The sequence below is a fragment of the Oncorhynchus mykiss genome, chromosome 18 (genome assembly GCF_013265735.2).
Source record: "Oncorhynchus mykiss isolate Arlee chromosome 18, USDA_OmykA_1.1, whole genome shotgun sequence".
NCBI lineage: Eukaryota > Metazoa > Chordata > Actinopteri > Salmoniformes > Salmonidae > Oncorhynchus > Oncorhynchus mykiss.
The window spans coordinates 49,758,599-49,772,716 of record NC_048582.1 but is presented as its reverse complement, the minus strand read 5'-3'; the positions used below and the strand labels follow the sequence as shown (position 1 = coordinate 49,772,716).

General features: G+C 43.2%; 2 protein-coding genes across 7 annotated transcripts in view; one reads left to right on the top strand and one right to left on the bottom strand.

Moving 5' to 3' along the window:
- Nucleotides 1-5,577, top strand: part of LOC110496426 (DNA topoisomerase 2-beta) — a 29,836-nt gene extending 24,259 nt beyond the window's left edge. For 3 of the 5 annotated variants that reach the window (XM_036953004.1, XM_036953002.1, XM_036953006.1), the window contains 7 exons: nucleotides 216-377; nucleotides 1,287-1,586; nucleotides 1,769-1,861; nucleotides 3,648-3,686; nucleotides 4,004-4,144; nucleotides 4,480-4,580; nucleotides 4,703-5,577. In XM_036953004.1, the coding sequence (XP_036808899.1) occupies nucleotides 216-377; nucleotides 1,287-1,586; nucleotides 1,769-1,861; nucleotides 3,648-3,686; nucleotides 4,004-4,144; nucleotides 4,480-4,580; nucleotides 4,703-4,888 (1,022 nt within the window). In that variant the 3' untranslated portion in view covers nucleotides 4,889-5,577. The remainder of the gene's footprint in view (nucleotides 1-215; nucleotides 378-1,286; nucleotides 1,587-1,768; nucleotides 1,862-3,647; nucleotides 3,687-4,003; nucleotides 4,145-4,479; nucleotides 4,581-4,702) is intronic. The other 2 variants (XM_036953003.1, XM_036953005.1) reach the window with 2 other exon arrangements.
- The window catches only part of LOC110496841 (retinoic acid receptor beta), a 156,957-nt gene continuing 148,092 nt past the window's right edge, over nucleotides 5,254-14,118 (bottom strand). For both annotated transcript variants that reach the window (XM_036953008.1, XM_036953007.1), the window contains 3 exons: nucleotides 13,347-13,551; nucleotides 11,138-11,296; nucleotides 5,254-10,982 (listed from right to left, as the gene is read on the bottom strand). In XM_036953008.1, coding sequence (XP_036808903.1) covers nucleotides 10,741-10,982; nucleotides 11,138-11,296; nucleotides 13,347-13,551 — 606 coding nt within the window. In that variant the 3' untranslated portion in view covers nucleotides 5,254-10,740. The remainder of the gene's footprint in view (nucleotides 10,983-11,137; nucleotides 11,297-13,346; nucleotides 13,552-14,118) is intronic.

The following is a 14,118-nucleotide window of genomic DNA, read 5'->3' as shown; positions in this document are numbered from 1 at the left end:
AGAGGGATACACAGTGAGGAAGTTGGTGGACCCAAGGATTTTATCCCCTCCTCTTGGGGCAGTTTGTATATGGGAGTCAGAAGTGTTACCACTACACCGAACTCATTTATTTTAATCACACATGAACTCTCAAACATAGACACAGTTTCGGGACTTCATGGCTATTAAATGATAGATTAAAAATCAGAATGAATAAACCTTTTTCTCTATACCAGGTACTCCAAGAGCCAGGAAACCCCCAGCACCCAAAGGATTGTCTGGTAAGAAGGTGAAGAAGCGTAACCCCTGGTCGGAGGATGAGTCCAAATCAGAGAGCGATCTGGAGGACAGTGAACCTGTAGTCATTCCCCGAGACACCAAGTCACAACGGGCCTCAGGTAACCACTTACCTGAATTGTGTTCATTAGGGCCTGCCATTTAAAATGGAAAGCGTGAACAAGTGTTGTTTTTTTTTGATAAGTTCAGACAGAAATAAAACTATTTATTTGATGTAACTTTTCTTTAACTAGGCAAGTCGGTAGCTCCCTGTTTCACTCTGTTGTGGGGTGTTTTCTTTATTTTCATGTACACTGACCTGTTAGGACTAGGGACGGACATTTTGCTTGACCACACCAGTTAACAGTCGTTAACTAGGTCCTAACTAAAGTCTTGCATAAATCTCCAGCTGCTTGATTAAGTTCTGGGTGAATACATGTTAAGAGAAGAGATCAATTTTGATTTGTCACATGCGCCAAATACAACAGACATTACAGTGAAATGCTTAAGGGCTTGTAAGTAAACATTTCACGAAAAATGTTGTTTTCGGCGCATGTGACAAATACAATTTGATGAAGAGATGCTAGAACGAGGAGCGGAACCGGGACGAGTAGCTTGCTCTCTCTTTGTAAGGTACTTGCCGAATATCCCCTTCTGAAATTTTTAAGATTCTTACACCTACAAAATTGTGAAATGTCCAAATAACCAGTGGCGAAAAACCCAAACCCGGGAACTACTGCTGCTCGTCCCATTGCTTCTCCACAGATTGTACAGTCCCAGTCATGTTGACGTAGATCTTTCCACCAGAGATGAACTGGGCACAGAGTTTTTCCTGGTCTGGTCACATGGTCCATCTTTCTACAACTGTTTTAACCAATGGCATCATGTTTTTGTTTGCGTATTTTTTGTGATTTTTGGAATTCCTTATTTCTGTAAAACCCCTGAATAATGGCAAAAGCAGAAATGTGTTGGTTCTTCTGCAATAAAACACACACAACACACACTTATAATGAACTTTGTCTGTTCCTCAGCGGTCAAGCCCAAGTACACCTTTGATTTCAGTGAGGAAGAGGATGGAGGAGAGGAAGAGGAGGAGGATGATGAAGATGCTGCATCCTCGCCCGTCCGGCCCTGCAAAGACGACTTCACTGCCTCCTCCGAGATTAAAGACCGATACAACGACCACAGCGCCAATGACGAGGATGATGAAGATATCTTCCCCCCGCCCAAACAGACAACCACCACCGTCTCACCAGCAAAGAAGAAGGAACCAGAGAGTATATTCTCTTCCTCCAAATCAGCCTTCTCCTCTGAAAAGAGCAATGACAGTGGTGAGTTCACACAAGATCAGCATGTTTGCCTTGTCGTGTTCTTTCTTTAGTAAAGGGTTAAAGATGTTTACCATCTTGTCGTTATTGCCAGTCTTGTGTGTTTGTCTATGAAAAATAACTTTGTCTGTACATAAGCTCCTAGTCTCATCTGAGGGTTAATGTTTGTTACTCTTCTCTTCCAGACGATCTGAAGTTGGACAGTGACGAGGAAGACAAGGCCTTCTCCTCCTACTCCAGCAGCTCTGCCTTCGACAAACCTGTCCCAGCTAAGAAAGGTAACACACAGAACAATATAAAAATCTCCATCTACAGCCTGGCCACATTAAACAGATGTATTTGTCTACCTCCATTAAGTATGATACTGTACAGTTGAAGTCAGAAGTTTACATACACCTTAGCCAAATACATTTAAACTCAGTTTTTCACAATTCCTGACATTTAATCCTAGTAAAAATGCCCTCTTAGGTCAGTTAGGATCACCACTTTATTTTAAGAATGTAAAATGTCAGAATAAGCGTGATTTATTTCCTATTTGATTTCTTTCATCACATTCCCAGTGTGTCAGGTTTGCATACACTCAATTAGTATTTGATAGCATTGCCTTAAACAATTTAAACTTTGGTCACACGTTTCGGGTAGCCTTCTACAAGCGTCCCACAATACGTTGGGTGAATTTTGGCCCATTCCTCCTGACAACTGGTGTAATGAGTCAGGTTTGTAGGCCTCCTTGCTCGCACATGCTTTTTCAGTTCTGCCCACAAATTTTCTATGGGATTGAGGTCAGGGCTTTGTGATGGCCACTCCAATACCTTGACTTTGTTGTCCTTAAGCCATTTTGCCACAACTTTGGAAGTATGCTTGGGATCATTGTCCATTTGAAAGACCCATTTGCGACCAAGCTTGAACTTTCCCGACTGATGTCTTGAGATGTTGCTTCAATATATCCACATAATTTTCCTTCCTCATGATGCCATCTATTTTGTGCACCAGTCCCTCCTGCAGCAAAGCACCCCCACAGTTCTATTTTTGTTTCATCAGATCAGAGGACATTTTGTCCCCATGTGCAGTTGCAAATCATAGTCTGGCTTTTGTATGGCAATTTTGGAGCAGTGGCTTCTTCCTTTCTGAACGGCCTTTCAGGTTATGTCGATATAGGACTCGTTTTACTGTGGATATAGATAATTCTGTACCTGTTTCCTCCAGCATCTTCACAAGGTGTTTTGCTGTTGTTCTGGGATTGATTTGCACTTTTCACAAAAAAGTATGTTCATCTCTAAGAGACAGAACACGTCTCCTCCCTGAGCGGTATGACGGGTGTGTGGTCCCATGGTGTTTATACTTGCGTACTATTGTTTGTACAGACGAACGGGGTACCTTCAGGCATTTGGAAATTGCTCCCAAGGATGAACCAGACTGGTGGAGGTCTACAATTTGTTTTTTGAGGTCTTTCTTTTGATTTTCTCATGATGTCAAGCATAGAGGTACTGAGTTTGAAGGTAGGCCTTGAAATACATCCACAGGTACACCTCTGATTGACTCAAATTATGTCAATTAACCTATCAGAAGCTTCTAAAGTCATGACACAATTTTCTGGAATTTTCCAAGCTGTTTAAAGGCACAGCCAACTTAGTGTATGTAAACTTCTGACCCACTGGAATTATGATACAGTGAATTATAAGCGAAATGATCTGTCGGAAAGATTACTAGTGTTATGCACAAAGTAGATGTCCTAACCGACTTGCCAGAACAATAGTTTGTTAACAAGAAATTTGTGGAGTGGTTGAAAAACGGGTTTTAATGACTCCAACCTAAGTGTATGTAAACTTTTGACTTCAACTGTGTGTAATGTTACATTTCATACTAAATAATGGTCTGGTTACTTAAAACAGAACGATGGGGAGGATGGGTGGGTGTATACTGCGACCGTCTAGCAACCCAAAGGTTGCGTCTTTGAGTCATGTCGGGGACAACTGTGGCATTTTAGCTACCCCTAGCCCTTTTCCTAACCATAACCTAATTCTCATGACCTTCTATGGTAATTCTCCTAACCTTTGTCATTAGGACAAGAAGCAGCCCGGTCTCAACAAGACGCACAATACTGTAAGTCCTTCAAGATGTATATGATACATTACGTCCTCCAATTCATACGATATTTTATGGCCGCTATTACATTCTTAACGTAACATGTTATATACTAAATGGAGGGACTCAAATCTTACGAATTTCCCTGAGGACAGGTTGATCTATGACTCTAACTCCATCTGCCACTAGAAGGAGCACTAATGCAAATCTCACTACCAAGGGGGGTTAAAAAGATACTGATAATGTTGATGCTGCTGAATGTAGTGCACTATATAGGGAGTAGGGTGCCTTTTGGTGTCTTGCTGATATTGACTGGCTCACTTTGTTACTCACAGCAGCTAAGAAGCTGTCGGATGCAGCTCTTAAACCCAGGAAAGCACCAACGCCCAAAACGCCACCAAAACAGAAGCTTGACACGTCTGTCTGGGACTCTGACTCCGATACCGGCTCCAAGAAGCCTTCACCAGCACTCAAAGGTACAGGCTGACCTCCCAATGACCAGTGGAGAATCAGTCACCATACAATTCTCGATGGTTATTAAAGATTGACAGTGTATAACAGGGGTCTCCAACTCCGATCCTGGAGAGCTTCTGGCTGTGCAGGGTTATAATCCAGCTCTTAGCACGTCTGTTTTAAAATATTCACCTCTTCAGTCTGAATCAGGTGTGTTACTGCAGGGATTGAATGAAAGCCTGCACACCCAGTAGCTCTTCAGGACCGAAATGTTGAAAAGCCCTGGACTGTAGCTTGTTCTCTGAACATAGCATCTGTTCTGAGTGTAACCTGGGTGTGTTTCTCCTGACCTGTGCAGGTAAAAGTGGAGGGAGGAAGAGGAAGCAGTCTGGATCTGAAGAGGATGATTTCAGTCCCAAGAAGACACCTGGGAAAGCACCCAAAACCCCTGCCAGCAGGGTAAGAGGGAGAGTGTGTGTCATTTAATCATGTAGTATATAGGAAGATACTGAAAAAACAAAGACTGTAATAACCATACAACAAGATAATTAAATGTCATCTCTTGTCTTCCCCCTGTGTAGAAGCCATCAAAGAAAGTAGCCGTGACCCCGCCCCCCATGTCAGATGATGATGATGTGGACTCCAACCGTTTCAGCCAATCCAGCGTGGCGTCCCGAGAACGACCGGGCAGAGGCAGGGCCAAGAAGGAAGTGAAGTACTTTGCTGAGTCAGGGTCAGACGATGATCAGTACGACATGTTTGAGTAGACCATGGAATCCCTCCCACACACAGGCTCTGTTCCAGTGCTATTTAAATGCTTCCTCCCTCCCTTGTAGTAATCACAGATCTTCATTGGTTGGACTGGGGAAAGTGATAGGTTGGTACCCTTGCTGTCACCTATCCAATCACTTATGCTCTGTGACCACCTCTAGGAAATCAGGAAGGACGGATTTTTAAACAATTTGAACAGAGCTATTTACACACCGCTTGAGTAATTTTAACGTCCATCCTTCCTTCTTCACTTCCTAGAAGAAATCATCTGAGAGGTGGGGGATAGGTGGAAGCAGTGGTGGTGTACCTATCCAGTCATGTCCGATCAGTGATTATTTCAAAGTAGAAAGGAAGGATTTCGTTTTGAAGTATTCAACCAGGACCAGACACACGCTCGTGGAAATACCCGTGCTGCAGACTTTTGTACATCCCCCCCCCCTCTCTTTTATTTTATTTTAATGGTGACGTTTAATGCTTTCTACTGTGTAGGTGTTTTACACTTTTTATTATACATACAATACAATTTTGTTTTTTATTATTACCATGGAAATGTTCTGTATTTGTCCTAAGCAGCTTTTAGAAGTTAGGAACGCGGTGCTTCAGCACATTTTAACTGTTAAAAAGTCAAAGAGACAATGTACCTTTTTGAACAAGAACTTGGAAGTAAACAATGAAATGTAAATTATTTTCTGGCCGTTGGGTTTTCTGTCCTTTTGAATGTGATTTTCTTAATTAACTTCACTCTATTTCCTGCAGAGCAGAACCTTAGGAACATGATATATACACACACACACACAGTATTCAAGGCTTCGAGGTTACAGTAAATCACAATATTCCGGTTATAATACATCCACACATTATGTATTTTAAAATAAATATATTTGTATTACTTTGCCAGGACATTTCATGGTAAAGTTAAACAGTATATTAACATAAAAAGCATTGTTAATGTACAGACTATTGAAAATGGAGAATGAAAACAAGATAGAAGCTCACTGTAAAACTCTGTATAAGGACTTCCTGCCCTCTTCCCACCAGGCCAGCAGGAGGTTCTGGGTAAATGTATTATCACCATGACAACCCCTCCCTGCTGCCCCGCCCACCCTCAAGTCCAGTAAGCCAAAGAAACCTCAACCATCAGTTGATCATGTCTCTTCATAATAACTATACAACACTGCATAAATGATGACAATGATATTTTTCTCATACCAATGGCAATCATATACATTATCTGTAAATGTTCAACTTTTGAACATTGACACTTTTTGAACAGGCATAACAACAGAGCTGCTTTCGTTGGTGAAATGTTTTGAGGTTCACAATCATGTTCTCTCTGGCTTCTACGGAATAGTTGGATCATGAGCCCCGTTCAGTAGGGCACACAGTATTGTGGTACATTCGGATAGAAATATGTTGCGTAGAACATACACCACTGATTTGTAGAGTATGGAATCATCATGCTAGCTCTATTCAGTGTATTTCTATCTGCGATGTTTAGTAAATTGTTCCCGTCCTGAACGCGATCCACATCTATTGATCTTATTCCGTTATTGACTTAACTAAATTGCTGTCATTTGATTGTGACAGCTGCTTGGCATTCCAACTAAAGAGCGGAAAGCATCTCTGTCGTTTGATCATCGATGACATTGGGGGCAACTAGGATAAAAATAAAAAAAAACAGAGCAAAAAGTGTTGGAATTTCCTTTAGCTTATTACCTCCAGATTCCGAAAAACCTCCAACCATGATTCCTTAAAAAAAAGAGGGAATTTTGCGAACCATGCTCAGGTTCTGAGTCCACTTGGTGTGGAGGTGAGCAGCTGCTACCCAAGAGGGGCTGGCTATGAGATGAAGCTCAGAGGTCAGGTAGCTAAGCGCTGCCATTCATTGAAACGCAATGCACACTACACACACACACCATCTAATACATGGAGAAGTCTGCAGTGAGATCGTAGTAAATATTAACAGTTACATCGGTACAACATTCAACAGAAACCAACGTAGTAAATTCAGTATTGTGAAATGGTTCGAGTTCCCTGCCGTGTCACCTGGTGCCTGTAGGCAGCGACACTTTAGGGAGTTGGATGTAGACATTCTTCAGCTGTGAAATAACTTTTCCAGCATCAAAGACACTCAGGGTAAAACTCAAAAAGTATTTTGTTGATTCCTCACCTCCTCAACAACACACATTGGCGGAGAAGGTCTGAGGTTCTGCACCCTTTCCGTCAATGTGTTTTGAGAAGTTGGATAGGAACGTAGGGAAGACTATTGAGATTCACCCACTCTGGTCTTGTGATGAGCCACCAGGATAGTTTCCCCCTACATTCTTCTCTCCCTTACAGAGAGAGGGAAAGAGAGCATTTCCTTTTTTCCAAACATACTATGAGATGCAATTAATTTGACGAAACGCTGCTTTAAAGTAAGTATTCCTTTAACACTGCATATCATTCCTATGTAACTCCTCAACAACATATTCACATTCAAACATGGTAAACCGAGACCGTTTTGTTTTCCCCTTAAGATATGTATGTGTGGGACAGATATGGAGGAGATGGTTGTGTGTGAGATGTTTCTGTAGGGTTCTAGCCAGGGTTGGGGTCAATCCCATATCAAGTCAGTCCATTCATAAACTGGAAGAATTAAATTGGAATTGACCCTAACCTTGGTTCTAGCTGACTGACTATAGTGGTCATCTATTCCCTTGTGGTTCAACAATGACTTTAGCCTCCATTCAGAATAAAGAACCTTCTGATCAGTATACCTCTGTGATGAACTCAATAATCACCCATAGTTTATGCTAAATTATTATTACCCGTGAGAGTGAGAAAGAATATTGTATATTACCATCACCCTTAACATTGTATTGGCTACATATTCAAGATTCAAGATTTTTAAGTGCTATGAGAATTGATGCCTTTGTGCTACAGTTGAGTAACGAGTCAACATCTGAGTAAACAATATTATCTATCCTTATCCTTGCTAGGACAGGTGATAAGGGCCTGAAGAGGTCCTAGTTCTTCCTAGCTGGAGTATTAACTTCCTAGCCTGGCTTCCACACTGAATATCACTCTGTTTCACTTCACAACAAAGGAACAAACTGAGCAATATTCAATGTGTCTAGGCTATTAACTTTCTAAATAGTGTCCAAATTCTACTCAGTGATTTATGGCTAGATTCAATCCATAGAGGTGAAGATCTGCGGTTGATAAGGAAATGTGTTTTAATAAATGATTAGAATATTACACTCCTGAAACCATAAGTCTGAAACCATGTGATTGTATGAAATTGTTTTGAATCATTAGATTATTATAATGCATGTATGTAAGTGTTAGAATCATTAGATTATTATAATACTGTGTGTGGTTTTAGTCAGTGGAATACTAATATAACCTGGAGTGTAGTTCTTAGTCAGAATCAATGTTCTGGGAACAATGTGTCTAGTATTTTGATAACAGACTGTCTGTCTGAGCCAGATTCGGGGCCGACCTTGGCTGGGACACTGAGAACTTCCCAGTCCCAGGTCTCTCCCTATCTTAGGGGAGGGCAGGAAGATGCTATTCTCACGGACTCCCCTAATCTCTATTGGCGGGCGGATTTGATGGTTTGTGTGGAAGTATGTGTGTCACTATAAATTGAAGGTCTTTGTACTGTGCACGTCAGAGCGTTCCGTGAATAAACATTTAACTGTTGTAGACTGGGCCTCTGTCTGTTTCATGTCTATCAGTATCATACAAATCCTGATAGGGCAGACTGAGTAATTAAATTGAATTGGTTAATGAACAGGAGAACATAATTCTCGTATCAGCGGTATACAACGCAATTGAAAGTTAAAGGTAATTTCCAATTGAGCCGACATATGCACCATTTAACGTTAATGCTGTCTCTGCAAACGCGGGAACATTGCCTTTAAATTTCAATCCCAGTATACAGCAGATCTTCAGCGCTACGGATTGAATCTATCCCTTAGGTGCTGAAGAAAAACAGCTTTACTAACAATATATTCCTAAGATCAGGAGGGCTGTTGCAGTGGCCGATGTGGGACAGAAAACAGTGTTGCATTCAGGAGGTTACAGATAGAAACGTTACAGATAGAAATGGCTTGTTGTTACAGAACTGACCTGATTCCCTATTCTACATGACAGAGAAGCGCATGTCTACATAATATAGATCTATCTGAACACCCCGAATGAACACTACCCGAGCTTACTGCACGTTTTAGGGGCTAAGGGTCATATGTAAAGAATCTCATTTGCATCACTGTGGTTTTGCACGAGACCGCCTGAGGAACAAGGCAACAGTCAGTCATTCTGTCTGTAGAACTAGGAATGCCTAGTGGGGTCTAGAATCCCAGACATTAGTCTAGTGTACAATCTTCCCGGCCATGTGGTTAGCTCATGGATATGTATTTTAAAGGATTGCAATGTCCCTGTGTTTTACTGCCAAAACAAGACCCTTCTCTATGTATATAAGGGGTAGGTAGTGATTCTGGGGGTACAGGACTCCTATGAAACCCTGGACCAGAACCCAATGTGCGTTTTGTGTTGCCCAGATGCGTGTAGTTGTCGTTAGCCATAAATGTACACTTACTAGATTGAAACTGCATCAGAGAAACAATTTAGATTTTTACTATAATAAGAATGCATTTCTCTGCACAGATGGTGGAGAATCTTCAAGAGAATTGCGAGTGAACTTCAAATATACTGTATAACCAAATTCATCTTAAAACAACAGTTCAATTTCTCAGTGGTGCAAGTTAGGGTTAAATAAAGTCTTTGTCAATGAGTGTTGCTCAACCCTTATCTTTAAGCAGAGAGATTTCACTGGTTAAGACTGCTTGGTTTGTCTCTTGGAATGTCATTTTCTGATAAAATCTCAGAAGCCTTTTAGCCTCAGAAACCCTGTACATTACATTACAAGCTGTTATCTGCGGTAGACAGATCCAATCTAGTAATTGAACATCTAGATTCAATCTAGTCATTGTATATCTATGGCCTCTACAGTCTGGCTTCCCCCCTTGAGGAAACAGCTGAAGAGATGCAGCCGCTGATACAGGAGAGAAACCTCTAACGGGCTTTATGGTGAATGCAATGTACACTCAACGAGACATCAACATAAAGAGTCATAAAAGACCAAAAAACAAACATTAAATATAGGAACAAATATAAAGTATTAGTCTTCCAGACTGTCTATATGCAAGAACATTCTATGTAACTGTTTTTGTAAAGGACCTTATATTTTAGGCCCCCCTTTAAACCTTGTCATGTATGTACTGTTTTGCCTCAAACTATAATATTTAAGACAATGAAAAAAGCACCACAAAATTCATCATAGAAACAGAGATTTCTAACTATACAATGGTATGTACAATGTATTCAACAATATGAGAGAGAGAGAGATTAAAACCACGCATTAAACTCGGCAAGCCCGTCATGCAGGGATGAATTTACACAGGAGACCTGAGGAGGATGACATATGACCTTTGTGTACAGGTAAGTGGGTGTGGCCAGACGGGGTCAAACCCAACTCGACCAATCACACCCTAGTCCCGAGACACAACCTCAATCAATTTAGAATTATACACAAACCAACAACTGGTCCTTTTAGGCCTTAATGCAGTCGTTTTTTAAGGGGAAATGAAGAGATAAAGAGAGAGAAGGAAAAAACAAACGTAAAGGAAAACATAAGAACAAGCAAAGGTGGTGGTGGTCACCAAAGGACCGAAGGCCTGAGGGGAGGAGGAGAGGGGGTCCACCATGCCTGGCTGTCGACCTAGTTTTAGTTTTTTTTTGTGCAAAGGAATGTCAGATAGAGAGAGTGTCTGTCTGAGAGGCCCTTGAGTTCCACGGGGACCTAGGGGTCCTCTTCCTCCTCAGGGGCCACTGTGGGCCCATCACTGTCTGAGGGGTCAGGGGACACAGGGGAGGGTTTACCCCCCGTACCCCCCTTAGGGGTGCACTTCTTGGGGCTGCTGCCATCCTCGCCCTGGGTGCTGCTCTGGCCGTCTTGTCCCTCTGAGTTCTCCAGCATCTCCTGGATCAGAGGAGGCATGGAGCCAGGGATCTCCATCTTCAGCGAGATGACCCGCTCCGCACCTGGAGGGAGAGGAAAGGACATATTGCAAAACAAACATATTGCTAAACTATTTTATAGGGCATCTGTGTACAAAGTTTGCCTACTGAAATGCTATTGAATCTATAGTGTGCTCATTTCTACGCAGGTGCATTAGTATATGAGTCTCTGTCTGTACCTTTGGCGCTGATGCTCCGGAGGTCAGTGATCTTCATCAGGGCCTTGGGGAACATGTGTGGCTTGCTGGGCCTCCTCTTCCTCACGTAGATCTTCAGAGCTTCCAGTAGAGGCTCCTGGAGCTGGTCGACCTTAGAGGGCTCCTCCAGGTCCTGCCGGTCTGAGAGAGAGACAGGCGATGTGTGACCAAGGAGTTGGAAAGACACAGCAGAGTCATAGAGTAGGGCAACACGTAGCCTTTACCAGGCCATATGCCCCATGACCTTGCACTTTGATATAGTTTGGCATAAAAGCAGCTGTGCTGTGAAGTAATCCGACTGGAACGGTTTCCATGGAACATTAGAAGGGCGTCAAAAATGGAGTACCAAAAATAAATCAAATTCCACCAACTTCTTTGTATTCAATATCGCACAGTTCTCTAAAGTCAGGAGTCCTATATGGCATTTGTATCATTGTATTTTGACATTATGACTTGTAAAGCTTGCAGTACCACTTCAGTCCATTCGGGGTCAGTGTGTGAGTGCGTTGAAAGCACCAGCTCCTGCTGTAGGACCTGAGGCCTGCCAGTCACAGAGTCACATTACTGAGACACAGCAGAGTGCTTAGTTCTTCCCCTGGGGATTATACAACAACATGCAATATATGGCAAGGCTCTGGGGATTATACAACAACATGCAATATATGGCAAGGCTCTGGGGATTATACAACGACATGCAATATATGGCAAGGCTCTGGGGATTATACAACAACATGTAATATATGGCAAGGCTCTGGAGATTATACAACGACATGCAATATATGGCAAGGCTCTGGGGATTATACAACAACATGCAATATATGGCAAGGCTCTGGAGATTATACAACAACATGTAATATATGGCAAGGCTCTGGAGATTATACAACAACATGCAATATATGGCAAGGCTCTGGGGATTATACAACAACATGCAATATATGGCAAGGCTCTGGGGATTATACAACAACATGTAATATATGGCAAGGCTCTGGGGATTATACAACAACATGTAATATATGGCAAGGCTCTGGGGATTATACAACAACATGTAATATATGGCAAGGCTCTGGGGATTATACAACAACATGTAATATATGGCAAGGCTCTGGAGATTATACAACAACATGCAATATATGGCAAGGCTCTGGAGATTATACAACAACATGCAATATATGGCAAGGCTCTGGGGATTATACAACAACATGTAATATATGGCAAGGCTCTGGAGATTATACAACAACATGTAATATATGGCAAGGCTCTGGAGATTATACAACAACATGTAATATATGGCAAGGCTCTGGGGATTCACACCTTGGAATGGAAACCTTCCCCAATACACCAGTTATACACCGCAGGGGAGGAGCGTGTGTCAGACTGTATTTATAACTGCATTATGCCAGAATGCAGAGATCACTGTGTGTGTGTTTGAATTCATGTCTGCCTGCCGTGTCCCAGCTGAGGGAGCACTACTGTCTGGTGTGTTGTGTGCTGAAACAGGTTGAACAGAACAGTTCAACACACGCACGCACGCACGCACACACACACACACACACACACACACACACACACGCACACGCACCTGAAACAGGTTGAACAGAACAGTTCAACACACGCACGCACGCACGCACGCACACACACACACACACACACACACACACACACACACACGCACACGCACCTGAAACAGGTTGAACAGAACAGTTCAACACGCACGCACACACACACACACACACACGCACACGCACACACACACGCACACGCACCTGAAACAGGTTGAACAGAACAGTTCAACACACACACACACACACACACACACACACACACACACGCACCTGAAACAGGTTGAACAGAACAGTTCAACATGCACACACACACACACACACGCACGCACGCACGCACACACACACACACACTCTCTCTCATACATTGCCTCACAGAGATGGACCTGTGTAGGACCTGATTACAGACTTTGTGTCTGTCTGTCAGTCAGTCAGTCAGTCTAAGTCTGTATCAAATGTGTTCGGAGTTTGACTGCCTTTCTAATGACTTGTTAAGGTTTCACATCTGCCACCTTTAGACTCTGGGCAACGTTGACCACTTCTTAAATCACCTCTCTGTCTCTGTCACTGACCACTGTATCAGATGTGTATCAGATGTGTTGCAGAAAGAAAGTGAAGAAGGTGTAGTGTACCTCCAGAGATGAGGCAGATGGCGCTGAGCAGGCCTGTCTCTGTGTCGTCCATCTCCATGGGCAGCAGCTGGTGGGCGAAGGTGAACACCAGGTCGGTGAGCGGGCCGAAGCCTGCGTTGTGCATCTGGGTCCGGTTCAGGGTCAGCCCGTCTGAGAACGTCATGGTGTCCTGGTCCGGAGTGTACCGCGTACAGATACGCAGAATCTATATGACAGGGGACAGGAGAGGAGAGAATTATACATTATGTATGCATGCAGTATGGGAGGGGAGATGAGAAGAGAGGAGAGGGACCTTGAGGGAGACAAGAAGAACAGTGATGGGAGAAGAGGGACAGTGAGAGAGAGAGAAGAGGAGAGAGGGACCTTGAGGGAGACAAAAAGGACAGTGAGGGGAGGAGAGGGACAGTGAGGGAGAGAAGAGGAGAGAGGGACCCTGAGGGAGAGAAGAAGGACAGTGAGGGGAGGAGAGGGACAGTGAGGGAGAGAAGAGGAGAGAGGGACCTTGAGGGAGAGAAGAAGGACAGTGAGGGGAGGAGAGGAACAGTGAGGTAGAGAAGAGGAGAGAGGGACCCTGGGGGAGAGAAGAAGGACAGTGAGGGGAGAAGAGGAGAGGGACAGTGAGGGAGAGAAGAGGAGAGAGGGACCTTGAGGGAGAGAAGAAGGACAGTGAGGGGAGGAGAGGGACAGTGAGGGAGAGAAGAGGAGAGAGGGACCCTGAGGGAGAGAAGAAGGACAGTGAGGGGAGAAGAGGAGAGGGACAGTGAGGGAGAGA